The sequence below is a fragment of the Verruconis gallopava genome (genome assembly GCF_000836295.1).
Source record: "Verruconis gallopava strain CBS 43764 unplaced genomic scaffold supercont1.64, whole genome shotgun sequence".
NCBI lineage: Eukaryota > Fungi > Ascomycota > Dothideomycetes > Venturiales > Sympoventuriaceae > Verruconis > Verruconis gallopava.
Genome location: NW_015622200.1, coordinates 1 through 27,447, shown reverse-complemented (window position 1 = coordinate 27,447; position 27,447 = coordinate 1). Strand labels below are relative to the sequence as shown.

General features: G+C 47.2%; 11 protein-coding genes across 15 annotated transcripts; 6 read left to right on the top strand and 5 right to left on the bottom strand.

Annotated features, from left to right (window-relative positions):
* Positions 1-5,744: 5,744 nt before the first annotated feature.
* Positions 5,745-6,686, bottom strand: PV09_09374 (uncharacterized protein). The gene is made up of 2 exons (XM_016363427.1): positions 6,313-6,686; positions 5,745-6,261 (listed from the first exon to the last, which is right to left on the bottom strand). Exons 1-2 carry the CDS (start codon positions 6,618-6,620, stop codon positions 6,117-6,119), a joined length of 453 nt encoding a protein of 150 aa, XP_016208754.1. The 5' UTR covers positions 6,621-6,686; the 3' UTR covers positions 5,745-6,116.
* A 367-nt stretch (positions 6,687-7,053) lies between these two features.
* Positions 7,054-9,486, top strand: PV09_09373 (uncharacterized protein). The gene is made up of 4 exons (XM_016363426.1): positions 7,054-7,395; positions 7,449-8,288; positions 8,341-8,906; positions 8,964-9,486. The coding sequence occupies exon 2, from the start codon at positions 7,518-7,520 to the stop codon at positions 7,935-7,937; it is 420 nt and encodes a 139-aa protein (XP_016208753.1). The 5' UTR covers positions 7,054-7,395; positions 7,449-7,517; the 3' UTR covers positions 7,938-8,288; positions 8,341-8,906; positions 8,964-9,486.
* On the bottom strand, positions 8,388-11,213 carry PV09_09372 (uncharacterized protein). Its single transcript, XM_016363425.1, has one exon. The coding sequence runs from the start codon at positions 10,923-10,925 to the stop codon at positions 8,412-8,414; it is 2,514 nt and encodes an 837-aa protein (XP_016208752.1). The 5' UTR covers positions 10,926-11,213; the 3' UTR covers positions 8,388-8,411.
* Positions 11,214-11,369: 156 nt separating this feature from the next.
* PV09_09371 (uncharacterized protein) lies at positions 11,370-12,791 on the top strand. Its single transcript, XM_016363424.1, has 3 exons — positions 11,370-12,194; positions 12,240-12,414; positions 12,462-12,791. The coding sequence occupies exons 1-3, from the start codon at positions 11,453-11,455 to the stop codon at positions 12,703-12,705; spliced, it is 1,161 nt and encodes a 386-aa protein (XP_016208751.1). The 5' UTR covers positions 11,370-11,452; the 3' UTR covers positions 12,706-12,791.
* Positions 11,803-15,210, bottom strand: PV09_09370. Of its 4 annotated transcripts, none has more exons than XM_016363422.1 (9): positions 14,295-15,210; positions 14,127-14,248; positions 13,915-14,073; positions 13,165-13,867; positions 12,916-13,117; positions 12,725-12,869; positions 12,453-12,661; positions 12,230-12,405; positions 11,803-12,173 (listed from the first exon to the last, which is right to left on the bottom strand). In XM_016363422.1, the coding sequence occupies exons 1-6, from the start codon at positions 14,987-14,989 to the stop codon at positions 12,729-12,731; spliced, it is 2,022 nt and encodes a 673-aa protein (XP_016208749.1). In that variant the 5' UTR covers positions 14,990-15,210; the 3' UTR covers positions 11,803-12,173; positions 12,230-12,405; positions 12,453-12,661; positions 12,725-12,728. The 4 variants fall into 4 exon arrangements, with proteins under 4 accessions (XP_016208749.1, XP_016208750.1, XP_016208747.1 ...); XM_016363423.1 differs by having other exon boundaries at positions 12,230-12,661; positions 14,295-14,885; positions 14,935-15,210; XM_016363420.1 differs by having other exon boundaries at positions 12,453-12,869.
* Positions 15,211-15,413: 203 nt separating this feature from the next.
* PV09_09369 lies at positions 15,414-16,941 on the top strand. 2 transcript variants are annotated; one of them, XM_016363419.1, is made up of 2 exons: positions 15,414-16,434; positions 16,479-16,941. In XM_016363419.1, the coding sequence occupies exons 1-2, from the start codon at positions 16,415-16,417 to the stop codon at positions 16,933-16,935; spliced, it is 477 nt and encodes a 158-aa protein (XP_016208746.1). In that variant the 5' UTR covers positions 15,414-16,414; the 3' UTR covers positions 16,936-16,941. The 2 variants fall into 2 exon arrangements, with proteins under 2 accessions (XP_016208746.1, XP_016208745.1); XM_016363418.1 differs by having other exon boundaries at positions 15,414-16,941.
* A 1,059-nt stretch (positions 16,942-18,000) lies between these two features.
* Positions 18,001-18,505, top strand: PV09_09368 (uncharacterized protein; the record flags this gene model as incomplete). Its single annotated transcript, XM_016363417.1, has 2 exons — positions 18,001-18,141; positions 18,197-18,505. 2 exons carry the CDS (start codon positions 18,001-18,003, stop codon positions 18,422-18,424), a joined length of 369 nt encoding a protein of 122 aa, XP_016208744.1. The 3' UTR covers positions 18,425-18,505.
* Positions 18,506-19,164: 659 nt separating this feature from the next.
* On the bottom strand, positions 19,165-19,984 carry PV09_09367 (uncharacterized protein; the record flags this gene model as incomplete). Its single annotated transcript, XM_016363416.1, has 2 exons — positions 19,165-19,858; positions 19,911-19,984. 2 exons carry the CDS (start codon positions 19,982-19,984, stop codon positions 19,165-19,167), a joined length of 768 nt encoding a protein of 255 aa, XP_016208743.1.
* Positions 19,985-20,134: 150 nt separating this feature from the next.
* PV09_09366 (uncharacterized protein) lies at positions 20,135-21,813 on the bottom strand (the record flags this gene model as incomplete). Its single annotated transcript, XM_016363415.1, has 3 exons — positions 21,687-21,813; positions 21,078-21,634; positions 20,135-21,029 (listed from the first exon to the last, which is right to left on the bottom strand). The coding sequence occupies exons 1-3, from the start codon at positions 21,762-21,764 to the stop codon at positions 20,135-20,137; spliced, it is 1,530 nt and encodes a 509-aa protein (XP_016208742.1). The 5' UTR covers positions 21,765-21,813.
* A 973-nt stretch (positions 21,814-22,786) lies between these two features.
* Positions 22,787-23,592, top strand: PV09_09365 (uncharacterized protein; the record flags this gene model as incomplete). Its single annotated transcript, XM_016363414.1, has 2 exons — positions 22,787-23,467; positions 23,515-23,592. 2 exons carry the CDS (start codon positions 22,787-22,789, stop codon positions 23,590-23,592), a joined length of 759 nt encoding a protein of 252 aa, XP_016208741.1.
* A 234-nt stretch (positions 23,593-23,826) lies between these two features.
* PV09_09364 (uncharacterized protein) lies at positions 23,827-25,197 on the top strand (the record flags this gene model as incomplete). Its single annotated transcript, XM_016363413.1, has 5 exons — positions 23,827-23,854; positions 23,932-23,962; positions 24,005-24,044; positions 24,091-24,579; positions 24,642-25,197. The coding sequence occupies 5 exons, from the start codon at positions 23,827-23,829 to the stop codon at positions 24,981-24,983; spliced, it is 930 nt and encodes a 309-aa protein (XP_016208740.1). The 3' UTR covers positions 24,984-25,197.
* Between the last annotated feature and the right edge of the window lie 2,250 nt (positions 25,198-27,447).

Below are 27,447 nucleotides of genomic sequence, written 5' to 3'. Positions count from 1 at the left end.
GCTAGTGGAACACTTTACAAGGATAACAGCTGATGCAGTCGAAAAGCAAACCCCGCTAGCCAACCCATGCCCATATTCCAAGCGTTGGTTCACCCCAGATCTGAAAGAGAAGCAACGACAGTACAATAAAGCACGGCGAAAGTGGCAAACATCCACAGCCAGACTAAGCCGCGAGCACCACGTCACCTAAGAACTATTTATATTAATGCAAGGCCGCAGGAAGGAATGGGCGAAGGCCATTAAACGAGCTAAATCCACATATTAGAAAGACTTCCTCAACCGAGCTGCAGACGGGAACCTTCTATAGAAGGCCGTGAAATATGCGGAACCAGGCACCGAATATGCAAATATTCCACTACTGCGCAATAGGGAGCAGCAAGCGATTGAAAGTGAAGACAAGGCCAAGCTCTTCATGGAATCATTCTTCCCACCTATACCTACACCAGCAATATCCCTTAATAACAAATACATAGCAGAAGCTGAACTTCCCTAGGAACCAATCACTGAGGGCGAGATCCATGCCGCGTTAGTCATAACAAAGGATTTGTCTGCCCTAGGAGATGACGGGCTACCATATGTTGTGTGGAAGAAAACCTGGAAACATACATCACCCATTATCACTACCCTATTTAAAGCAGCACTTCGCCTAGGACACCACCTAAGGTCATAGAGAACAGCAACTATTGCAGTCCAGCGCAAGTTAGGGAAGCCAGACTATACGCAACCTAGCGTGTATAGGCCCATCTCTCTACTCAATACATTAGGCAAACTCCTAGAAGCAACAATTATAAGAAGAATGTCATACTATATAGAGTGCTATAACCTTCTCCCAAGTATGCAGTTTGGAGGCAGGCCTGGGCGATCCACTGAACAAGCACTCCTTATCCTAGTTAACGCAATATGGAAAGCATGGAGACAGAGTAAGGTAGTGACACTGTTAGCCCTTAACGTTAAAGGCGCCTTCAACGGCGTCAATTGCCTAGTTATGAACCAAATACTCTGCAAAATAGGGATACCAGCAGTAGCATGATGGTGGATAGACAGCTTCATAAAAGACAGATGGGCAAGCTTCAGATTGACGGCTACTGCTCAGACAAGAACTTACTGGCCTACCCGGGATTACCACAGGGGTCCCCGATCTCACCTATTCTATACACAATCTACAACCAGAAGCTAGTAGACCAAACTGTAGACGATACAGGTGGTGCATCGGCATTTATTAATGATTACTTCCGCTGGCACTGCGGACCTAGCGCTGAAGAAAATACCTGAAAACTCCAAGTAGAAGATATTCCTAGGATCAATAAATGGGCTAATCAGACTGGGTCAACCTTTGAAGTTGGGAAAACGGAGTTGATACACTTTACTTGTTCCTGAAACAAGCAAACAACTAGCTCGATTGTCATGAATGGCTAGGAGATCTCCCCCTCTAGCAATGTGAAGCTCCTAGGAGTAATCTTCAACTCAGAGCTCAGATGGCGAGCCCACACATAAATAGTATCTAAGTGAGCAACCAACACGTGTATAGGAATAAGCCGACTTCGTCACCTAAGACCAAAACAAATGCGGCAGCTATACCAGACATGCGTGTTACCTAAACTTGACTACGCCTCAACAGTATAGTATAGATAAGGAAGAGTATAGCAGACGACAGTGCTCCGGAAGATCCAACGCATAGCGGCGATCAAATCCATCTCAGTGTTCCACACAGTTTCCACTGATGCGCTCGAGATCGAATCAAACCTTCTCCCAACACACCTTAGACTCAGATAAAGGGCGTTAAATGTCCTAGGCAAACTTAAGATACTGCCCACTAACTACCTAATCTGGCCGCTTGTCCATCCGACCGCGCCAGCCCCAACCCGCAGTATAATGCAAAGCCCACTTATGCTTATAATAGCTACAGTGACAGAGAATAGGCTGTTTCAGAAACTTGAAATTATCAACCTAGCACCACCCCCTCCATGGCGACGAACACCATTTGCAATAATAAAAACAACACGCAGTAGAGAAGAAGCTAAAATGATGACTATATCGCTGGTCTTAGCTGATCCTGATTCAGTAATATTTATAGATGGCTTAGGAAAAGATGGGGAAATCGGCGCAGTAGCAATTACACTAGGACCTAAGTAAAATATCAAGTATAAGGTTTGCGTCAGTGTAGGCTTGAAAAGCAGATGGAATGTTTTTGCTGCTGAACTGATTACAATATTCTTCGCACTACATATGATCTGCAGGGACTACAGTTGGAATTCAGCCACACAGAAGCCAACACGAAACTATTACACTATCCTAAGTGACTCTAAGGCGGCACTACAAGCAATAGCTAACCTATAGGCGTGGATGGCGCAGCATATCACTTAAAGGATTAATATAGAAGCTGAATGCCTTAGCAAGGGATGCGGCATCGATATACACCTTGCCTGGATCCCAGGGCATGAGGGCATCCAGGGAAATGAGCTCGCGGACCAGGAAGCCAAGGAAGCTGTGGAAAGGCTACTAGAACACCACTTCGCCCCGCTCCTCTCCGCACAGAAGAAGCTGGCCAAAGATCTGATATAACGGCAATAGAGAGAAGAATGGAAAAGCTCGCCAAAGGGCGAATATCTCCGCAAAATTGACCCTTCCTTACCGGGAAAACACATGCGCAAGCTCTATGACACGAAAACGCGCCCTCAAGCAAACCTACTAGCTCAACTACATACAGGCCACTTATAGCTAAAGAGCTATAGGAAGAGGTATAGCAAAACCTAGGATGATAACTGCGAATGTGGAGCGAGAGAGACACTGGCATATGTATTTCTTGACTGTCCTACTCTATAAGGACTACGACAACGACTGCGGAGGCGGATAGGACCCTGTCTTAACAGCCTATCGTCTTTGATTTCGGAAGATCTAGCAGATGGAGAGCTACATGCTATACTTGAATTTGCTGAAAAGTCTGGCAGGTTCCGCAATAGAGACCTTTGATACTAAAACTAGGTTATGTTTATGCTATAAATAGGGTGAGAGACGAGGTTACTATAAAGAGACAACTCTAAGCAGGAACAAAACTTCAGGAAATAGAACCGTAAAGAGGAATGTAAATAGATCACACAACTCATATGTAGCCTGCATATCCTTACTAGGATGGGTCAGGGTAAATGAAAAATCAAATCAAATCAAATCAAATCAACTGAGGCCACATTATCCTCCGCCGGGCATAGCTACGCTACAAAAGAAGTGGCTGAAACCGTGTAGGATTAATCAAATCAAATCAATCAATGGTAAATGCAGAGGCGCTCATTGAGTCTTGGCATGAGCGGGATGAGCAGTATTTTCCTGTTTATAAAAACACTGGTTTTTCCTCTCCTTCGACAGATTGTATTTTAACTGTCTAAGTTACATCAAATTCGTCATTTTAAGCTACCTACCTGCTTTAACGATAGGATCAGTTTTAAAGCAAATTGACTTAAGACACACTAGTGGAGATCAGGCGTATGTGTATATTACAATAAAGGTGGCTTCAATGAAGCATGTGCAGCTTGGCTAGGGAGCGAAGCTTCACCCCCCTCTGGCGATAAGATTTAGGAAAAGACCCAAATTCTAGCGCAAAAATAAGTGACTTAAACCATCTCTACGATGGCTTCAAATGGATGTCCCATCCCGACAATCCACTGCGCTGAAGATATCGCGCTAGTTCACCTCTTACAGCCAGTGATCAGCCCGCCATTTGACAACCCAACAAGCTATGCCCTCGTCCAACGCAATGGCTATACGCTTTCTTTTGACAGAGAACAAAAGTTAGCAAGCACACTCGCGTTCCTCTCTAGCACAAAAGATGACCCCAATCACGTCCCTGCGCTTTGCGTTGCAGAGAACACAGAATCAGAATCACTCAAAATTCTGCTTGCTGTGAACAAAATCAACGCGGAGGATGGCAACCAAACTCTTGAGAGCCTAGGGAGGCAGTTCAAAGAAATATTTGTAGAATTATCCCGGCTTCAAGATAACAATTCGACAATTCAAAAGAATGTCTTCACCGCCATCATCGCTATATGTCATGATCGCATCCTTTGCCGCCTGGGATTCATTGCGACCAGTCGGAATATAGCAAGGCCGTCGATCAAGACTATCCTCCAGGACACTGTCCACTCTTTGAACCTGCTTAAGACCCAAAAACTCAAGCCACATATCCCGTTCTCCAGGGTTTTTGTCCAGAAAGCAAAGGAAGTGATACAGATGGCTGATAAGTGGGATAAGCATCAGACCACGGCCCGACTTGAGGACCTAGTAGCATGCATCCATCAACTCAGCCGAATTGAAGACATCCAGTCGATCCTCGCTGCAATACCTAGTACCTACATGAACCCGAACTTGACGAGGCGCCTCCTTAACATCATTACTAAAGTGAGCAGATACAAAGAAGCTTCGAGATTCCTTTACCGCACGGCGAAGAGATATCCGCGGGCAAGGCATATGCGGCCAGTTATCGTTGTCTTGCCCACTGAGGCTTTCGAAAGGTCTGATGTGAGCCAATATGATCCCAAGCTGCTAGACACATTATCGCGGTTTCGTGGACGGCATGCTCAGCGGGATCTTCAGCAGGTTTGCAGTTTGTTGAAGATCAAACAACAGGATGCGAAGAATCAGTTCGCGCAACGAGCGAAGCAAACGGTAACGGAAGCGAAAATCCACGCTGAAATCCAACTTCTCTACTACTGCGAGATTGTGCCCTCAACTCTACCGCCTCGGGTCGTCTGCTCCAGCAAAGATGCTTGCTATCTATGCAACTACTTCATCCTCATGCATCAAAAAATGCACACACCCCGATGTCATGGCAAGATCTACACTGGGTGGAGGCTGCCTGTCCTACCCGCTCTCCAAGATCTCGAGAAGAGATTTAATATCATGCTGGATAGTTTGGTAGAAACCAATCTCGACAATATTCTCATCAAGCGGAAGAAGATCACGTATCCCGATCCGAATGAGAGCACTCTTCTATCTCTGGCTCCATCAATATTTACCGCGAGCATTATAGCGAGACCTCCTGAGATGGAGACATCAATAACGCCAACTCTGGTCATCGAAGATGCTAGAGCAGAGAATAGTTGCCTTCAGCCAAGCCCTCAACAAGGAACTATTCTACCAGAGGGCTCTGCGGCACCAGGAACCATCACCGTATGTTCGCATATATCTCTTCTCTCGCGGTCGTGCTCCGGTTCGTCGGTCTTCGGCGCTGCATCGACATCAACAGCAAGTTTAGATAATCACCACACCAAGCTAGCTCAAGGGCATCTGGTGCCTGGGAGAACCAAAACTGGTGCCCTTCCACGTTTCTACTCCGCGCGTCCTCTAGAGCTCATCATTGAGCACTTTGCAAAGCCAGCTGAAGAAGAGCCTGGTGAACCTTTCAATAAGGTATCTTACGGGATAGAGTGGCTCGACAGCAATGAATCAATGAGTCAATTAGAAGCGCTCTCAATTATTGATGCAGAGTCTCTAGAAGGTGACGTTACCTACGAAGTAGAGCGATACTTTTTAATCGCTGGCTGGGGTTCGATAGTGAAAGTTTCCATATTTTAAGTTATCCGTGATTGGCTATAACAGGAACGTGTTGACACTCCTGATTGTTGGTACGTAAAGAGGACTGAGCCGCCTAAAATAGATTCATTGTGGGTTAAACTCAAATGAGAAAGCCGAGGTCAGCAACGAATGCCGGCGAAGTTCGCTGTGGTTGGCTTTCTGAGTTGATGTATGATCGTTAAAAGATAGATTTCGAGCCAGAAATTTTCTTGCAGCAAAAGTTTGTTTTACAGACCACTACAGGCTACATACTAACCCCTCGATAGATGTGCTATGACGTTGTTGCTCGGTTCCGTTGCGCGCCTGCACACGAGCGCCGCGGCGAGGACCCTCTCCGCTTCAAACATCACACAAGATGTCAAACAGTTGTACAGTCCGGGGGGGCTCTTTGCCCTCCTGCACAAAGAATTCGTGAGCATGTTCTTCAGGAGGATGACGATGACCAGAGCTGTCCAGAGTGCCGAGGAGAAACACCACCAGAGACTCCATGATATCCACACAGCCATGGAGGCATGATACCATCCAGCTGTATGCAAGCATAAATAATGGTTTTAAGTTGTCTCTTCCTCTCCTTTGTTTGATATTTGAGATACTCTCAGCGTGTCTGCCATGTCCTGCTCTTGCCTCCCTCCCCAGTAATATGTTGTACAGTACTCCTTTGCCGTCTTGACGTATTGGTTTCTAGGAATAAAGATCCTGTGTAATAGACTAAGTTGCAAATTTCTCTCATGCCTGTAAAGCACTTACAACTCGTTGTTGTGCCGACTGACGGAGTAAACGCTGTGTGGAAGCTTCAATACTTGCTCCTTGTCAAGACGTCTGTTGACGTTGAGGTCGCATATGAACCATCGTCGCACCGGCTTCTCCATGTCAAAGTTAGGTGGTAGATGCATAAAATCATAGCCTGTTGCTCGGATTTGGTTGTTGAAGTTGCGTTTCAGGATTTGCTTGCAGTACGCATTCCCAAGGACATTGTGTCGATTCTGAGGAGAGCCAGGTAGATCAGTGACGCAAACTTGGAGAATCACACGATGCGAGTCTTTACTTGTATCCATAGACGCAATTTCAATCAAAACCAAGCAGGTGTATCAAGCGCAAGATAATGTCTCGCGAGAGTTGCATTGAATGAGAAGCAAGATGGTGGGTACAGCATCTAGCATCATCCGGTGTCATCATTGGTTCACGTGACGTCGCAATTATCCGCTAACTTAAACTTAATTTCTTAAATTCTTAATTGATCGCTTTCTTACCGGAATCCCCTCCCGGGCAACGACCCCAGGTTACTTGCAGCCCCGCTCCAATTGCATGTTCCTGCATAGACAATCTCAAGCATCATATCTCATTGTCGAGTCTCTCAAGGGCTTATCTTCCAGTACCATACAGCAATGCCAAACGAACTCAGGATTCGTGAGCAGCTAAAAATAGATGGGCCCAAAACCTGGCCCGTTGACAGGGTCGAGCGCTGCTAGGCTGCAAGGCGGGCTGGCGAGCTCCGTACCATCAACAAGAAACACTTGCAAGTGTAACTCCAATCACCAGCGCGAGATGGCTCAGCTGTTCCCGCTACGGCTTTATTCAACTAGGAATAATGTCAAATTCATCGCAACCATCTGTTATACCTCCACCGGAATCGTTTCTTCCTCCAAGAAAGTCGTCTTCCCGAAGCCCGTCATCACACTCATCCGGATCTAAACAAAAGCGGGATGCAAATGTCGCCTCAACTCGGTTCACGGAAGCAACGCAGAGCCGGCTCTTTTTGATGAGTGTTGGCTTTGTAATGCCAATACCCTATTAGACAACTGTCATGTTATTGGACAGAAAGACCGTGGGGTACGTACGAAGTATGAGCTAGAATAGAGTAGGCGTGCTAACTTTTAGAGAAGTAATTCTTCTTATACAGGCAGGCCGGTCTCCTTACCTTCGAATCCCTACCTGATATTCAAAACGCCTTGATGCTCTGTCCAACCTGCAACCGCGAATTCGACAATACACAATGTCCCGGTTTCATCTTCTTCACTTCGAACCTACAATTCTTTATAGACTTTGAGCGGCAGGACTACGAGCGCCGAAGCAACTGGGCGAGAGATGGCTATGATACCCCTACCCGCGCGTGTCCATCCGCAGAGCAGTACGAAAGCGATGCCATTAAGCGCTCTGACGAACAGCAGCCCGCGGAGTCGGATAAATTGGCTCCTCGTTTAGCAGATATGCACGCTCGCTCGCAACCACCAACTGGCAAGTTTGGTTTCCATGTCCAGACGTACCATAGGAAAATCGCCCAGGCCGTAAACAAATGGGACGATTCGTGGTGTGCTATGTTCTCACGACATCTCGGATACGTTATGGAACTGGCCGAGCGATATCTCAAATGACCCGAGTTTGAGGTGGTATGCGAGCTCACATTGACGAACGTCGTGCCTCGCCTCCTTCTCCCACTCCAGGCCGAAGGTAGAGTACTGAAGCCCTCGCTAATCCACGGTGACTGCTGAGATGGTAATTCTGCCATGGATGCTAAGACCAGGCATGCTTTATCTTTGATGCCTGCTCATTCTCTACGGTCACAATGAGTATGATATAGGAAGCTGGAGAGCACCGAGACATAGGCTTAACAAAGAAGCTTACATAAACTTATATACACGACATTTCCCTGTGTCGGAACCTGCGGAAGACTGGGATGCTCGTAATTGTCTCTACTCTTTTATCGGCTCCCAGCAACGTCAAGTGTAAGCAAAGAATAACTGGGAGATATGTGCCCGACTGATGACCATCTCGTAGGATCTACGATGATATGACGAACCTCTGCAAGATGTTCTGCCCGCAGGACTTGGAAGCAGAAATGCAGAAACTCAGTCAAAAGTCTGAGAGGTTACGTACTCTGGGAAGCCTATAGCTTCGTTCACGGTCTCAGGGTAGCGTTCGGCAAACTTGTCCCATTTTCGTCGGTCCTGGATTTTCCATAATTTGAAGTACTCTCCTTTGTTTTTGATCAATTCGTCATGCGTACCTCGCTCAACAATTTTTCCGTCCTTAAGGAAGAGAATCACATCTGCGTTAGTAATAGTGGACAGTCGATGAGCTACAACAAACATCGTTCGTCCGGGTCTAAGGATGTCAAAAGCTTTCTGGATCCGTGCCTCGGTCGAAGAGTCCATGGCACTTGTAGCCTCGTCGAGGATGACGATCTTCGGGTCCTTCACTAGCACTCGTGCGATTGCTAACCGCTGAAGTTCCCCACCTGAGAGTTTCACGCCTCTTTCACCGACTTTAGTGTTGTAGCCGTCAGGGAATGTCATGATATTGTCATGTATCGCGGCTCGTCTGCACGCTTCAAAAATTTGCTCGTCAGTTGCATCTGGTCTTGAGTATCGAATATTCTCCAAGATTGACTGATTGAATAGACAAGGATCCTGAGGAACAACACCCAGAGCATCCCGTAGGCTGTCGAGAGTAACATTGCGTAAGTCTTGATTGTCAATCAAGATAGATCCTCCAGTTGGATCATAGAAACGGCAGAGTAATTTGAGGATTGTCGACTTTCCGGCTCCTGTCTCACCAACAAAGGCAACCATTTTGCCTGGTATCGCCTCAAAGCTGATACTGTTGAGAATCTTCTTCCCTGATGAACTGTAGGAAAACTCGACGTTGCAGAACTCAACCTTCCCAAAATGCGCAATGAGGTCATCTGAACCAGGGAGATTCGAAATTGATGGTTGAGTACGGAGTAACTGCAAGAGGCGTTCTGCATCAATGAATATCGATGTAATGTTAGCATGAGACCATGCTATTATCTCAAGTGGGTAGGTCATCGTAGCCCAGAAGGTACCAAGGGTTACAAAGCTCCCAGCGGAAGCCTCTCCAGACGAGATCTTTCGAATGGCAAGAAGTGACGCGCTGAACAAACCCAGAAGCATGATCAGTGTTTCAACTGCATTGCCTGAGTTCATGCAGTCTCGGTACGCTCGTTTGGCATCCACTGAGTCTTGAACGGCCCTCATGTAACGTTGTTTCTCATGTGCAAAGCGATTGAAGTATGAGACTGTCTGCCAGTTTCTTAAAGACTCGTTAACAACGTTGCTCTCAGCCCGACATGTCTCTTTGTAGATTCGTCGCCGTGGTTGTGTCAAGTTGGTAAGCTTAATTGTAATACAAACGTATAAAATGCCAACAACAAGGGTTGCGAAGGCTACGTATACATCAAACAAAGATGTGATGTAGCAAACAGCTACGACAAGGTCAACGAAAACGGGAGGTATATCAAGAAACAACAGTTTTGCGAGATCGCCGATGGAATTGCCTTGTTCAACAGCTTTGATAACCTCTGCAGAGTCTTTGTCGCAGTGGAAATCCATGGACAGTGCCATAACATGCGTAAAGGCAAGCTGGCAGACTTCTCGGTATGAAAAGTTCTGAACTTCCATGAGAGCCTTGTTCTTAATCACTCCTAGGGGTCCAGAATTGTTCTTGAGCCAGGAAAAGAGCACCCAAATCGCGACTTCGTAGCAAGCACTATCGAATTTGTGAGCGATGAGCTTGTCCATAACGACACCAAACTGTCTAGGTGTCAAGACTCTGAGGAATCTATTGATGACAAGGTCGAGAATCAAAAAGGCCATGCAGAGTCTTCCTCGTACGTCTCCGGTTGGTAAGAGACACGGTAGAAAGACGCGGAATTCTTTGATGTATGCAAGCCAGCCTTGCTCTTCTAAGCGCTTGCGTTGGTACTTTCTGGCTATTGTATGGCCATTTTCTCTCTCAGTTGCGGTAGTTGTTGATGTTGTTATCCCATATCCGGCTTGTGCGGTTGGGTCGTTTTCCAGAAGCCGACGACTTTCCTCATTATTCTGAACTGGTTGCTCAACAGTTTGGAAGCTCGTTTGGAGTCCCAACATAATGCTGCAGAGGACCCTGAAAATTTGAATGGCCAACAGGGTGATGTTGTAGCGACTTTCTTGTGCATGGGAGAATGAAACAGCCGCTAGAATGGAAAAGATGCCTTCAAAGAGACAGCTGAGGATCCAGGGTCGATAATACCTGGGCCATAAGAGTTCGGACGTGCCCAGAGAATTCAGTTCCAGAGTGGTCCATACCAGGAATGACGCGATCGGATGCAAAACGACGTGCTTCGATGGCCACCATCCCTTCTGCGTTGCAGAACGGTATAGCATAATTATGACTTCCGTAACGTAGCTGAAAGCCATGAGGAACATAAGGCAAACAGCCGTGCATCTTGTCTGATATTCTTTTGGGGCATCGAAATGTCGCGTGAAAGGAACGAAATATGAAAGAAGAAGAAGAAAAGGGTGTAAATAATATAGTAGGACTTTCAAGGTCATTTCCGTAGAGCTTCCAATTGCTATCATTATAGTGACACTTTCTGCACGGCAGTGACGAGTCCAGCATGTCAAGATGTGAACGCCATGAGCTTTGTGGATACTTAAATCTTCAGGATCTTACTACCTTGAGAGTTGAGAATCAGGAACGCGCAGCAGATTAACGCAAGTAGCAGCGCTGTGCAGGCATAGTAGAACAGTATGACAGATTGGGTTCTGTACCGCCCTCCGCATTACACATTTTTCACCTTGTTCGTACTAGAGAGTGTTCTTATGCACAGGATCAGTCGTATTGTCACGTCTCGCATAATTTTAAACTTGGATTCACGTTGCAGTTGAGATTCTCGAGGGCTGACGGCGGAAGGCAACAAAAATTTTAAGACCGCACCGATATTTAGCCGAAATGACTAATTCTTTCTTGAACTAGGCTAAATCCATTACGTCTTAACGTGTGATGTGGCGTTCGAGTGGGTGTAAAAACCTCAAATCGGCAACTCAACTCAACACAACAACGAGCTCCATAGTTTAAGTTTATGTTTATATAATTCATCATCATAATGGGTGGTAGCAACACTAATGAGTTCGATTTCATTATCGTCGGAGGGGGCTGCATAGCGGCGTCTACTGTGTATGCAATCAAAAAGAAATGGCCAGCTGCACAAGTCTCATGGTATACCGGCGTTCACGAACACACTGCCTCGAACGATTTCCTTAAGATCATTCGCGATGCATATCCGGACAAAATAATGGCGGAATGGGCCCATCGAGCTATGCAGCTATGGGCGTCGGACGACTTGCTTTCAAAGTACTTTCACCGGACAGCGTGGATTCAAGCAATCGACAAGAAGACAACAAAGACAATGAGCAAGGGACAAAAAGATAAGACCGTAATGGCGAAAGAAATGATGGAGCAAGTAGGATCAACTATAGAGCCTTCTCTAGCCAGTACAGAGGAGCTCTATTTCAATCCCAATGTTGGCTATGCTGATTCGGATGTCGCCGTGCGAGCCATCTCCGACAAAGCTGTAGAGCTCGGCGTGCAGCGGCACAAGAGTAATGTGACAAGACTTGTTATCGAAGCAGGAAAGTGCGTTGGAGTTGAAGTTGGAGACGCCGTGTTGCGAGGAAAAACCACGATAATTTCCGCAGGCGCGTGGACACCAGGGATACTAGAGAAATCGAATATTGCTGTCCCCCCGGAATTCTTCCAAGTTACCGCTGTCGGTGTGGCGGTCCTTAAGCTGTCCGACTCAGAGTTCGACTCGCTGAAATCAATGCCTATACTGGTTACTAAAGATGGTAAGTTTATCCGGGTTGCCATAAATATTGCTTACCTTTATAAAGGAGAAGTCATGTTATCGGAATTGCACCGAGTTCTGAAAATAACAACAACGGATACTTTTAGAATTGCTTCCCCAGACGACCTGAGCGACGAAGTTGATATAACCCCCAACCAGCAAGTGCTGGAGAAGATGCTTCCTCAGTTCAGAGGCAGAGAGTTGAAACGCTTCTGCTGCCCGTAAGTGCTATCGTTCCAGTGTCCAGGTCTAGACTTACGCTTATAAGTGACCTTATTACTCCCAAACAATACCCTATTATAGATCGTGTTGATGGCATATCGAACCTCATCCTTGCAACAGGAGGATCATATCATTCGTACAAGTTCCTCGTGAACATTGGAAATCTTGTTGTCCTGTGCATTTGTGGAGAGGAGAGTAATGATCCTCTGGAGCGAACGATTCAAGCGCGTTGTAGATGGCAAAGATCTGATGATATCACATCAGTACATCCCAATATAGTTCCAATATAGTTCCAAAATACTGAACTACCTTGTTAGGTAACGCATATCGGTTTTCCGTTCATCTTAGAATCTATCATGTCCGCTAGTTCCTCCCACCAGTCCTCGCCCCATGTTCGCGAGCTAGACTTCCAATGCCATATCCACGTGAGAAGCGTACATAAACCGAGTACATTCTGTGCTAGTGAGATGAGTCTCTGCATGGTGATTTGTGGATCTTACCGATTTGTTGGATAGGCCAATTCTCTCGAAAATGCCGTAAAGTTTCGCAAAGTCTTCCACTTCCTCGGTGCAAATGCAAGCAATGATAAAGCAAAAGGCCGGATGGATACCCGAGTAGCCGTCCCCTTCTATTGGCAACGATTCGAGAAGACCTACCAGCAACTTTGTGTCCTCTTTGATGATGGGATCAGTTGGAGAGATCCTAAACCCGTATTAGTAGGTAAGACATATCATGAAAAAGGATCTCACTTGTAAAGTCTGCCACAAGCATAAAGCTTAGTGGCCAATTTGTATGCTTCCTTGGTCGTTGTTGCTACAGTTCTTACAAGGGGTTTTTGCATATCTTCTTCGCGTAAGAATTGTGGCGACTGGTCTATCTCCAAGAGGAAATCTAAATGGCAAGATGGAGTTTGCTGTGTCTTTGCTGCCTTCGTGATGATAGATTGGAAGTGCAGCATTTTTCGAGATAGACCAAGTATACTGTTGACGATATTGAGGTCGGGACAGTCCCGACCCAACCAATCATAATTAAATTTCTGAAAGACGTATTTGTCTTTCAGGGGGAGGACAGCCATGAGCCAAACTGAATGCGCAGCAATAACCACGTTCGTTTGCTGCCCCGGATAATGTTGGAGTTGATACAAGTACTGTGTCCAGTGATGTTTGTGGAGTTCGGGGTTGATTATTGCGTGATGTATGAGCAGCATAAGGGCAGCATCTCTCGACGGCCCGGGTTGCGGAAGAGATTCGAAAGCTTGAATCAAACAAAGGCGCTCAATTATCGCTACTTCTCTTCTCTCGGGACTGCTATCTGGCAAATACTCCTTGTAATAAGATGCTGAAAGGGCGAATATGGCTTGAAGGGTGCTTCGGTCAAACCTGGCAAATTGTAGCACCTGAAAATAGACATTATCGCTTAGAATGGTTCGACCACTGCAGATGGGAGATATATCTCCATGTTGTTAGTTAGGACAGGTCATTGGTAATAAATTCGCTTACAGAAATTTAACACTGCCTCTCTTACATCACTTATTCGGCCGCTAGGCATGACTTTGAATTTGATCAGACCCTCCTGTGATAATCTGATCGGCTGACCGCTGAGAGTCCACGTTATGGTGCTGAAAACGTGGATTGATCGTTGTAGTAAGGCGCCGGAACCTGGGTGGTCAAAATCTTCAATACAGCACGATGTGTGCTATTGAGTAACTTACGCTTTCCAATTTGATCCAAATAAAACAGCAGGGCCACCGCCAACTGCTCATACTTCTTTGACGCGTCGATCACTTCCTGGAGTAACCAGGAATCTTCCCAGCTACGTGAAAGATATTCAAGACTGCAAGTGATTAGGCAATGTTGATGAAGTACCAGGGTTGCCTTACTCATCGTAATTTAGAATGGGTGCAACGGTCAAAAGAAGCGCAGTGCTGATTTTCAAGAGCTTAGCTTCCACGCGTCCATGATTGATGCGTCTTTGAAACCTCTTCTGATAAGCTTTTCTCTTTTTCCCTGAGTTATTGAAGTCTGCATATATCTCGGCTAGCATGGCATTCCGGCAATTCAATTCCGAGTAGTTTGGGTTATTGCGCTTCGCTTCCCGCAAACGCTCATTCAGTCGACGCACCAAGTTGACACGATGCCATGGACCTCTCTCCCGTTTAATCTCTGGTTCTGCAGAGTCTAGGTTGTGAGAGGACCACTGCTCAGCAGAGGCGAAGTCAAAGCTTCCAAAGAAGAGGCACACATTTTCAAGCCAAGATGCTTGGTTCTGCTCAATCCTCTCGACTCTCTTCAGCCAATCTTTGTTGATTCTTTCCGTGAGATCTTGAAGGATAGATCGCTTGGATCTACCGTTTCCGCCCTGAGGGAATCGGAAAACGATCTTGTTTAAAGAGCCAGCGCGTGTCTCGAAGAAGCTCCACGAAGAGTCCTGGCCGAAACCGCTGTGCTTCTGAATGTTACCTGGTGAGTTGCTAGAATGTGTGATCACGAGTGCGATTGCGCCGTCTTCTCTTTGCTCACACGTTATCAAGACTCCAGGGCCGCCGATAACAACGCATTCGCTAAGGTCGGTCATTCCGTCGTTGAGATACCAGAACGCTGGCCTTGTTCGGGTGTTGAGTGTGACAACCGTGGTGTAGCTGAAGGACTTGGCCCGGACGATAATGACGATACAGTGGGTTGGTATACCAGTTCTAGGCCACAGCTTAGATAAACAGAGGAGATCATGTCGCTGCCAAAAGGCGAGAGCCTTGACCGGGACTTGACCCAGTCAACTGATATACCGGCAGATCAGGAATTAAGTTCTTTCTCCAGACCAATGGTATATCGCTTCCTCTGTTCCAATAAGCCTCCTTATTTGATATAGGTTAGCGCGGAGACAGCACCGTCTCCGCGCTAACCTATATCGTTGTTGCTGCATAGGCTTAAAGCCTTGGCCTTGGTAGTTTGAGCAAAGCTCACACCCCATGCTTCTGCCATGAATATTCACGTTGTCATTTCGCGAAAGCTCTATCCGCCAAAGGTGCTGGAAGCCTTTGGTGGCTATCACAATGTCGCCCCCCAACCAAGAAAGAAATATGTGAAAAATCACATATGACCAAGTTGTTGATCTTACAACTGGGTAGATAAAGACAAGCGGAGGAAATTTCTACTTTGGGCACTTGCTTGCTATATATCTATCCTTGATCTTGCATATGGCTGAGTCTTTTTGAGTGCCTTTTTGCTTCATTTGCGAACCGCACCCTCATCTGTCAGAACGTGCAGCAGTTGACTAGCCAGACCTAGACATTCGGCAGCGGCTCGCCAATGTCATTGTCTGGCTTGCAGAGCACATTGTTAAGCTCTAAAGGCTCTGAAACAACTTAGAGTAAATCTTTTTGAATCTGGGGAGACCAAGCGCACTCCCTAACTTTCAGCGATGCGGATCTCTGTCCCAGTAACGACCTTGAGGTACTATTCCTAGAAACTGCACCACCGCCTCTGAAGCCGCTGTTGCCAGCAATGTCTCTCTTGAAAATTAACAAACAAAAATACTCTATCGCCATTTCACTCTGATCTCTTTTCTTCTACCTTGCGCTCCCATAACCTCCTCTCGGATTATTGCGACACAATTATGACGGAGGAAGCACTGCAAATAGTCCATGGTCAAAGGGGTGACAAGGACAGAGACAGCGGTATCAGCGACATTGATTCGTCTCTAGAGAGCGACAACACTTCCGTGTCATCTAATACTAAAGACTATGTTGAGGAGAATGATAGGTTCTATCACGCTGACTGGTTTGATGGCCAATATATGCTTCCGAACGACGAACGGGAACAGCAAAGATTAAGCTTGACGTCGGAACCGGTACTGGAGAATGGGCGATTGCGTTTGCAGATGCACATCCCAACGCGTTGGTGACCGCAGTGGATATATCTCCTAACGTGATGCCGATATGGACGCCGCCCAATTGCAACTTCCTTGTCGACGACGCTGAGAATATCTTAGGAATGGGAAACAATGAGTTTCATTACGTCCATGTACGTCTACTCCATGGATTTCGCCGTCCAACTCACTTCATTAGACATATTTGGGAAGCTCTTCTACCTGGTGGCCATGTTGAGATCACGGAGTTTGAGTTCCCTTTGCAATTCCACGACCCAGAAACAGCAAGGAGCTCAGCACTCATGACCTGGTCAGCAAACGTGATAGAAGGGGCTTCAAGACTGGGCATTGATCTGACCATTACGAAAAATATCGCCACATTACTTAAAGACGGGGGGTTTGCAGATATCGAAGAGAGTGTTTCCGCTTTGCCTATTGGTGCATGGCCAAAGAAGAAAGAAAGAAAGGAACTTGGTGTCCGTCTACAGGAATACTGGATGGAAACATTGGCAGCTTTTGCTTGGAGACCACTCCGTGAAATGGGCTGGCACAAGGAGGAAATCCTGGGTTTGTTGGCTAAGATGCGAACTGAAATTTGTGGTCAAAATATTAGGGCATCCATGCATGTGCGCACCTTTTGCGCTAGAAAGCCATAGTTCGCTCGGTCCATTTTGCGTCCTGCCTGTATGAATGCAAATACCGCTTCATCAAGTGATCTTGTGTTGTCTAGAAGTAATTGTCAGTTCTGTACTAGACTATAAAGTGCATCACACAGCTACTTTATAGACGTTGTAACATGTTCATCCGGTGAGTCCCACTCCAGAATACCAGTCACATCTGCCATGCTAGCGAGGGCAATGATAACGTTTAGATCGAGCTCCAAAAATGTGTTTGGAAGATGGTTTCTGACCTTGCATCTTAGCTCAGGACAGCCAAGAGCGGGAGGATTCAGGTGACACGAGGTGTTTCTACTGGATCAATATGTGGCGCTGCAAATGGGCATCATGAAATCAAGTCATCGAAGAACACTGAAAATTGGGCAGCCTTGCAACGGCTGCTCCTAGTGGCACTCGTCACCAGATCACTTAATTATGACACTGCACCTTAGGGGTTACGTAGTAACCACAGCGTCGATTGAGTGAGTCACTGCTGTGCTGAGATCAGTGAAGAGGTCTTACCGCTCTTTACGCCCTGCCGACGTCTGCTAGACAAACTTTGATTCTGAAAATCACTTCAGTTGATCAATCCAGAGGCAAGGCTGAGGGCCCCTTTCCTGGAGCCACTGGAGCTAGCAAGCTACGGCCCGTCTTCAGAGCGCAACTTCCTTCCGCTTGGCATAGCGTACTATACTGACCAAGGCGCATCTTCCCCTCACTTGCGTGCTGCATGTAAGAACATCGAAAGCTCAAGTCCCACAAGCCTGCAGAGTCAGGGATTATCGGCAAAGGCCTGTTCCTCACGCTGTGCAGACCTGGCTCGACATGCACCATCCATCAAATCTTGCATTCGTAGACAAACAATAGCACCTTTACACATGGCAGAATACTCCTAGAGGCGAACTTTGTGAGCTGTAAACTCGCATACAAGTTACTTAAAATGATTATCGCCACCGAAATCTATCTTCATACCTGCATACCTCAACAAATCTTACTTCCTTTCATTTCTTCGCTTTTTCGTTGCAACAAATTCTTTATTAACAAGGACAAATCCAATCTATCGTAATGGATGCAATCTCGGAAATGAAGGCTAAATATCTGCGTAACTGTTGGGTTCCTGCAGGTGGCTCTCAATGGACAAAGAAGCTTTTTCGGGATCTTTATGAGTATAGCAGGTGTCCAACTAACCTCTTCGAAACAAGAACAGTATATTAACCCATTCTACGTCGCATTATCTACATAGCAAACTGACATTAATTAGTCTTTCGAGATGGTGTACTTCCTTGAAGATGGATCAAGTGCTGCTGGCATAATCAACGGACAAGAGAAAGTCATCTTGTCTAAAGAACAGATCCAGTCTGACCAAGTGATTGCTGCGGAACTCAAAGAGGCGGTTGCAAAGTGGAGGAGTGTTGATTGGCAAGCAATGATCGCAACGTGGGCTATTCTCTCAGCTCCGGTCTGGGTTGCTTATGTTAAGGGTTCATGAACTTTTGGATGATGAAGCAGAGAGATAGAGTGTGGGAGACAGCAGGGTTTGAGACAAGACTATTTTGGATCATGATGCGATGCTTCCTAGCAATTCAACATATCGATCGCATCATCCATCCCGACTAGCATTCGACCTTTTATGCGATGTCCCTGTCCTCGTCCTTCCTCCGGCTTTTTCTGTTTGCGTCTACACGAGCTGCATATAGCTGCACGGATTCGTGCCTAGCGGATAGGCCTCGTATCTTCTTAACCCGCAGTTCAACCAATGCTGGACCTGTATAAGGCCTACCCACACCCCAAGCATCAGCGTGCGGGCCTCCGTCAACGCTAATCGAGCAAAGTGGCATCAGCTCCAGTACACCCACCCTCAGACCACCCTACACCCTAGTATGCGCGCTTATTATGCCTACTAGACAACGTGTTCGAAAGTTTCAACACAAGATCAAGAGGGCCAAGCTGGGCATGAACTTGTTTCAATTTTGCAAGTGCTCTGACAATGTCTCCATATTGATGTTGATATCGGTTACAGGAAGATTGGTCATATCCTCTCCCAGTCTCAGGCATGTTTTTTATGTTTTAACGGATTTCCGTTCAGCGTTAAGCCCAGAATAAGTAATTAAACCGAGTTGGGATTCCGCGTACGTCGAAACTGTCCAGCTGTTGATTTGGTACATGATTGTGTGTGATAAAAAATGAGATTTCTCTTGTGAAAAAAACTGTGCTCGCATTCGCGGAAACTCAAAAATCGATCTTCAAAAAACCATCACGCATGAGCCTATATCTGAGCATTTCAAAGTCCCCATATCGCAGATCAAGCTGACCTTGATTGTAAATGTCATGTGAGCCATCTGGTCGAGCACCATGGGATTCGTTATACTGGCATACGCGAGGTTGCCCATCGTGTAGCTCAAACCTCCAGCCCGTCTGTCTCGTTGGCACACACCCCTTGAGATCAGAGGCGAAAAACATCACTGACATCTCGCGCAAAGAGAGCTCGATTAGATGCTGGTCTGTGCGAAGACTGCGGTCAAGAATTTGGAGACCAAGGATCTGAGACAGCTGGTTGGAGACGAGGTATTCAGTGATCTGAGGAAGAAAACCAGGCTTCACGCAGGAAAGGTCGGGCTTGTCCTTTCTCAGGTATTCATACGGGTGCCAACCTTCTGCTGTGAGTATAAAAACAGCTCCACCAGTCTCAGACCAGTCTGTGCCTTCGATTTCAGTAGCTGTTGTCCATCGGCAATACGGTTTGCTCCATGTAGAGCCCAACAGAACAGTGCCAACAGGTATATCGAAATGGCGATGTAGTAAATGCAGACCCAAGATGCCGTGTGCATTATTGCGCGTGAATATCTCTGCTATTTCATAAAGATGCTTGGACGAAATTCGTGACTGATTCGGTAGAGCTGATTCGAGAGGCAGCTGCCTAGTTCTAGATGTCCACGTCAGATCACTTTGCGGACGAAACATCGCGTTCAACTCACAGCATGCTGCTTTTCCACAGATCCTTCGTGCTTGGTTCCCATATTGCACAGACATCTGACATGAGGCCAGACATGGCTGCATAAGATCAATGTTCAGATTGGGGTGCAGCTTTCAATGACCTGGGCCGCGCTTTGATATGGCCACACCACACGCATAAGTCCGATGCTAGTTCTACACGAAAGCTGCTGTGGCAGCTGTGCATGCCAAGATGGCGCTAGCAGCATCACGTGACCGGTACAACATCACTAAAGCTTGCTCCTGAAGTCAGGATACCATTTTCCGCAAGAGATTCGGCAACGTTGTAATCCAGTGGGATTGTGCAAAATGCAGGTCCATATGTTGATCGTGGCACGGTAAGAGTGCAGTTCTTTAGGCGTAGGCTTACAATCCATGACCACAGCGCAAGATCAAGGCAGTAGTCAAGTCTAGGAGTCAATGCCACGCCCTGCGAAGCCTGAATCGGAAATTGAGGAACATCAGAATTTTGATCTGATGCGGCGGGGTGTCTTGAGGGGATGGGGAGGACGCAGTCATTTTGTGGTAAAGCCATCCAGCTAGCAAAGTCTCTGTCAAGCCAGACAGTGAGCTTGGGTTGTAGGTTGGTATCGCGAAAGATACTGAGATTCAGGCATTGCGGTATGATTCGATTCAAGCTCTCCCAGGCACGAGCTTTGAGCATGAGTACTTCCGCTTCTGGCCAAGCGACATGATTGCTTTGCGCGAAACTAACATCGATCATGCTTATCTCGTTATTGCCGTGGCTACTATTTTGATCAGTCAACTGCATTGGCAGGTGTATATTGCGCTCCTGGTTGTGCTGTTGATCCAAATGTTGATCATCGCAACATCTCTGGATCCATCGGGGAGGATCAAACACAGCCGCGAGCTTTACACGCTCATCCGGTCGAGCAGCACCACCATCTCTTAGATGGGGAGGTAACGCTCGTTGTGTATTTGCAGGAATAATCACCTCCGACCAGAATGGCATCAAAAGTAAATGCTCTACGTCATGAGCTAGCCGGGCTGCTCCCGTTTCTTTCGTCTTTTCAAGGATGCCATATTCGGAGAGGAGTTCTGCAAGTTGTTCGGCGTTGTCTTTTTTAAGGTATTTCCACCAACTGATCCACGTTAATGATTCGTCTGACATGTTTTTTTCAAGGCCTCACATTGATTCTGCAACTTCAGGAAGGTAAAAATAGCAACCGATGCAGCCTAATTTCAGAGCAATACACCAGTATTTCGACCCTTCTTTGGCCCATGCCATGATGTTCTCACGGATCTCATCAGGCGGACTACCTGATGATCGGTGGATACTTGCAACTAGAAAGTCCATAACTTCTGACCTGGTGCTAAACCTCTTCGACTTGTGCAATGCAGACACCAATTTGTGATAGATTGTTGCCACAAAACGCCATAAAATCTTTCGCGACGAGATAGAAGTCCTTACCGTAAGTGCGTAGCGATAGTGCTCACCAGGTTCCATTGGAGTTGTTAGGTGACCGTAACTCGTGAAAATTGCAGGCTGGTTTTTCCATGTTTCGAAAAGACTAGCGACATCTGCTGGCAGTTTGATGTCATCCTTACGAATCCGCTGTAAAGAATCGAGTCTGTTTGCGCTCTTCTTAGACTTTTGTCGAGCATCCAATGGAGCGAAAAGACATTGAAGATTTTGACGAGTGTTCGCACTTAATTCTTGGACTTTTCGATGGCATTCTGCCATTAACTGCACAAATTGTCAGTACGTCCTGCTTCATTTCGTTTCTGCAATACCATACTTGGTTATCATCCAGCAACTCATCTAAATTCTGGTGTTCTAAGCGTGTCCGTACGAGTGTACTAATCTCAGCACCCATTATTTAGTTTAGGCAACACTGGTGAACGGCCAGATTTGCCTTATTAAAGTGATGTGATGATGCTTACAGATTAGATAAACTACTGCGCTAGGCAGGAACTGTAAAGTAGAAGGAACATGTTCCTTCTATTTTACGCTTCCTGCCTAGCGCGACAGGGGCTCAACTTGTGGCTTGGGCCTTGCTGCCTCGGATCCCCATCCGAACAGCCCAAGCCAACCAGTGTGCTCCTTGAGGACGCGAATGTCCGACAGCACAAAATACGGTCAAACGATTGGGCATTTGGCAACTTACGGTCTCGCTCGGCTCTGCAGGAGCACATATGTACGTTCCACGCATCACTGATCCCGCATTAACGTATCCACAAATATCAGTTGATGTAGAATCGAAGTGTTAGTTAGCATTCGTCCTGCTGATTAGCCATGTTCAATTTTCGGTAGCCGAGCCTTGATTTCAATCGCTCGTAAAGTCGCGCAAGTATAGCCGCCTCTTTCGCGGCGCCTCGCTTCTATGGAGGAACCATCACTGCATAATCTCTCATCGTGAAGAGGATGATCTACTTTGGTCCGGTAATGTCGCCCGTGACGCGACGCTGCCCCAAGTGCATACGAATTACGTCCTCTTCAATAGCACAAGTTACACTTATGCCTACCAGTCCATGCCCGATGCCAGCTCTGTCTTTGGTGCGTGTCGATCAAGAGTTGGGAACCTCGCTTATTAACTATCAAGTCACACTAGCGGCGGGATATTCCACATCATATCATCCTCTCCGTCTTCTTTTTGGCCGGCGAACCTTGGCCGCGGACGGCAAAGCTTGCAATTGATCGCCTTCTTGGATCACATCTTGCGGGTCAATTAGTGGTGGATGAAGACTATCGACGGAAGACCCTGGTATCGGGCTCGGCTTAAAATGGCCGGCTGTATATTTGAGGTGGTCACTGCATTCCTACAAATGTCCCTGGCTCGCAGCAGAGCATAGCAGGGCGAATCTTTATCCTCGCTCTTCACCGCCCAGTTTGACTAGCATGTACGTGTGCCTGACCATAGCCGTTCATGCAGTCCGCTCCTGGCTACGGCCATCTTTGCACATTCCGCGTCCGAATGAGGACAGGATCTCTCAGCCTGCGGCGCGAGACCACCTGCAACGGGAGCCGCCTTCAGGTTGCACTCGCGTGGACGTCCCTTGCCGCATGAAGGGAAGCCATACCCATCTCGCGAGGATACTCGTGTTGAAGGAGGAAGAAGTGTGCCAGTATATGTCTCATTACGGTAGAAGCGGGGTGTATGACGACTCTGCGTCAGTCATGTCTGCACGTGCAGGGTTTCAGATGTTTGCGAGTATGGTGTTGTGGTTTTTGGGAGGTGATGCACTAAAGCAGCTTGACGAGCGGCCTACTCGGTTCAGGGCGCGCCTCAAGAACGCATTTCTTAAAATTGACCCAAACATTGGCACTGCACTGGCGGGCATGGCCTATGCGGTAGGCAAACTGGAAAGGGACGCACCGGACTTCTGCGTCGTATACTACTTGCTGCTGCTTGAGGCAGCCATGCATAACCTGTTCAAACAAGGTTTAGAAGATGATATGATCACAGTGATTCAGGAGTCAGCCTCGTTTCAGACTGTGGACTATATGTTGTGTGAGCAATTGAAGAGATCGGGCGTGCGATACGACGGAGATCTGAAAAGGGACTTGGAGATCGGGCTGGTGAGTGCATATAACAACTCAATCTCGCTGTTTGCTGACCGGTTTAGATTAGGGCAAAGGGTGTCGCGGCCTTTTTACGAACGTGGGAGTCTGCGTCCAACACTGCAGTTCTTACATCCTTTTGATCGGTGGATGTCTCAGCACCAGGGACAGTCATTTTTACTTCAACATATCAACTTTGCACCTCCTTCACTATTCTCCCTGTTCTTCATTGAGCCTGCTTTATCACGGCAGGTAGCCGCCTGGCCGGTTTCAACACCTGCAAGCCACCATACTTAGGAGGACAGTCTTGCTCTTGTGTGGAGGCCACCCGTGTCGTGCAGATGGTCGGAATGGACAAGCACCGGCTACGGTGAAGCATGGCTGCCACAGATCTGCGCAGTTCGGGTTCGTCATATTTGACAACGAAGCGCCTTGCGGCGTAGCGGCGTGCATGAACTGTTGACGTGGCTGGCATTACGCAGGCTGTGTCAAGGCTCCTGTTCAACGAAGGCGGTTCGGTTGCATTCTATAAAGCTGGTCCTCCGTGAAATCCAGCGGACAAGCAAAGAACCGCCCCGTGGGAAATTCTCCAGAGGTAAGTGAGATCACCATGTCGCGAAAATATGCTTACAGCTGTCCAGCTTGAAGCCAAGTCCTCCATCATCATTATCCAAATGAGCGAGTGGAGTTCATCCGATCACCCAGCTGGCCAATACGGGTCTAGATTGCCCAACGAGAATGAGTCTAATGGGCTGGCAAATCGACTTAATTCCACAGCTGCTGTCGTTCTTACGACGACACGCATGACAGCTCGCACTTCTCACCCGAGTCGCCGTCCCAAGCTTTCTCTTGACACTACAACACTGCCGGCTGTGCAGCCTGAAACCAAAAAGATTGAAAACCCCCTGGTGCTCCAGTCCAAGCATGGAGCCGACGAAATCACAACTGGGGATGCAGAAGACTGGCTGAAAAGCTGGCGTGATGTTTCGGCTAGCCAGCATACCCAAAAGCAGCCAGCTGTCAGCACGACACATGCGAACATACCTGCCGAGCCCGCCATATGCAGCACAGTCTTCTTCGTAAGTGGAAAAAACCATGCTGTTTACCAAATCAATGCGAATAGCTTTGAGGTATGTCTGAATCACCGCATCATACGACCGCGAAATCGAATCTAATATTCGACACACACTAGAGCTTTTCACGCGAGTTGGCAAATAAAACGAGCAAATACAAGTCGCGGTATAAAAACAACGCACGACTCGTGGTATCGCATGTGAAAACCGGTCACCTAAAGCCTTGGACTTGTGCAGTTGACGACGACAAAAAATTTGTGGAAGCTTATGAGAGCACGATAGGTAGCCCCGTTTTTGTGGCGTCTTATGACGATAGTGTTGGGATCTTCTCACGTTCCTCGTCACCTTCTCCGCGTCCATTATCACCACCTCTTACGGGAGGTTTTCACGAGGTCCAAACAGCGACCAGATCATCCCTCGGCTCATCTTCGGGGGCTGACGTTTCCGACGATGAAGATTGATTTATAAGGTAGATTAGGAGCTATCTGGGCATCATCACAGAGTGTTCTCTCGTGCGCCATTATTCCCCCTACTCCTGCTTCAATTTTTTCTGATTAGTATTGTGATACTTTTCCGCCGCAGCCAAGATCCCAATCTCACACAGCCGGTACTAGTTTGTGCGCCCCTCCAGCGGAGCGATCTATAGTCTATAATATTCATTACTAGCACATTATTCATATGCCTTTGCTCTTCATATTTGAAAGTGGACATCTGGCGCCCTGTGAAGTACTCGTTGAAGTGGCCTTCCATTGCCTCTCTAGACCAAGAGCCGCGAACCTCCAGCGCCTACCACTCACTATAGAACTTTTGGATAGCTGCGGAAAGTCCTTCAGATCCATTCCTCTTACCACGAACTTGTAGATGTCGTTGTCGTTGTAGTGACGTTCGCACTCCGCCCTAGAAACCCCGAACCTGTCCCGCCTAAGCTGGTGACGCGCGAAATAGACCCGCAGAAGTTTTGGTGTTTCTTCTTGAGTTCACGTTCTGGGCTGCAGACCTGGCATTGGGTGAAAGAGCGCATTCAAAGCTACTAATCCCAACAGTCAGACGGGCGGTCTGTGATAAGGGGGGAACAACTCACTTGCCCGCCGTCCGTTCTTCACTAGAGGGATGTGTGTGTCAGAAGTCAGGGCACTATCGAAACTCTCGACAGTTGTTGGTGATGGCTGCATCCCCGCGGTGTGCGTCAAATGCAACCTGCATATAATCGCATGATTACGCACTATTGGCGATCACTACTAACTTAGTTCATCTAGTGGTTAGTTTGAATACTTTCTCTCTCCTGAAGCTCATACTATCCCAAGTCATAATCTTGAACTATCTTATTGTTCCTTCTCTCTCAATAAGCCCTAGTTTTCTGTTGTTCCCCTTGCTCTAGGAAGCCCACCCCTTCCGAAGTGGCTTACGATAGTGAAGCTAGTCGGTATTGGGAAAGTATTGAAAACTAGGGCTTATTGAGAGAGGAGGAACAATAAGATAGTTCAAGTTTATGACTTGGGATAGTATGAGCTTCAGGAGAGAGAAAGTATTCAAACTAACTACTAGATGAACTAGACAGTTAAACTACAGTGAGCGGAGAGAGGAAATTCATCCTCTTCTTATAGACATAAAATTTAGTTCCTTGTTGCCTTGCTCATTTTTCCAATATGGGCAAAATGATCACTTCCTCCAATAAAGAGTAACTAGGTTTGTTATGATTGGTCAGAGCGCTCATTCTGCTCATTCTTGCAGAATGATCAGAATGATCACTCACGTGATGAGTCACGTGTTACTTTGTAACTGTCGCACTGTGGCACTAGCGATGCTAGGCAGTACCGAACGAAAAGCACAACAACAGCGAGAACTCTCACCTTTGGAATAAAGAGCTCAATTGTGTTCACATACATCTCCTGAAGACCGGAAACTGCTTTCTCGGAAGCCGCACCGCCCAGCGCGGCCGTAAGACATTGCGACGCCCTGGTCCCAGGAGGTAACCGGGCCAACCAACCTCCGAGAGCGTGTCCTAGAAATCACGAAGCAGCTCAGCGATACATTGCAAGTTGTAGAAAGAGAGAAAGAGATCAATAGAAAGCAACTAAGCAAAGCCCTCAAGAGCGCGTTACTCGCGCTCGCCAAAATCAAGGACACCCCTGACGTAGCCTCCCTAGAAGAGAAGGTAGATCGACTGCGCATAGAGACAGTGAAAGGATGGAAAAGCATGGATGAAGCCTTCCAACACCTCCGAGAAGACATAGAGGCAACAAAGGTAAATACACAAGCAGCAGCAACAGCGGGTAAAGAAGCGAAGACAGCGGCGATTGAGGCACTCGACATAGGCAGGATGGTACTCAGAAACAAAGGGACACACCAGCAGCAGGCTATGGCAAGCTATGCCGCCGTGGCAGCGAAAGGAGCAACGGCAACAAGTACATATAGTCCACAAAACACCAGACCTCCTGCTCAAACGCATCGTGAGATCATCGTGAATATTAGAAATGCATAAACGATCCACCACCTGCGTTCCATGAACCCACGTAACCTGAAAGCCCATGTCGAACAAGCCATAGCCCAAGGCGGAGTAACTAACGCAAAGGTCATGTCTGTAAACCAACTCATGAGCGGAGACATCAGCATAAAAACGGTTACACCGGGCGAAGCACAGACACTCAGACAGTCCGCCCAGGAATGGGTCCCTAGGATAGGGAACGGAATGTCAATACGCAGCCAGACGTACGGTGTGCTCGTACACAGCGTATATACCAAAGACGTGGATATGGACAGACTGGACGAAATCAACGCCGCTATCTTGAGTGAAAACAAACCCTTTATCCTAACAGCAGAAATCAAATACATCGGATGGCTCAGTCGGAAGGCACAGACCAAGAGGATGTCCACGCTGGTAATCGAGTTTACTAAGCCGGAGGATACGAATAAGATCATTGATGA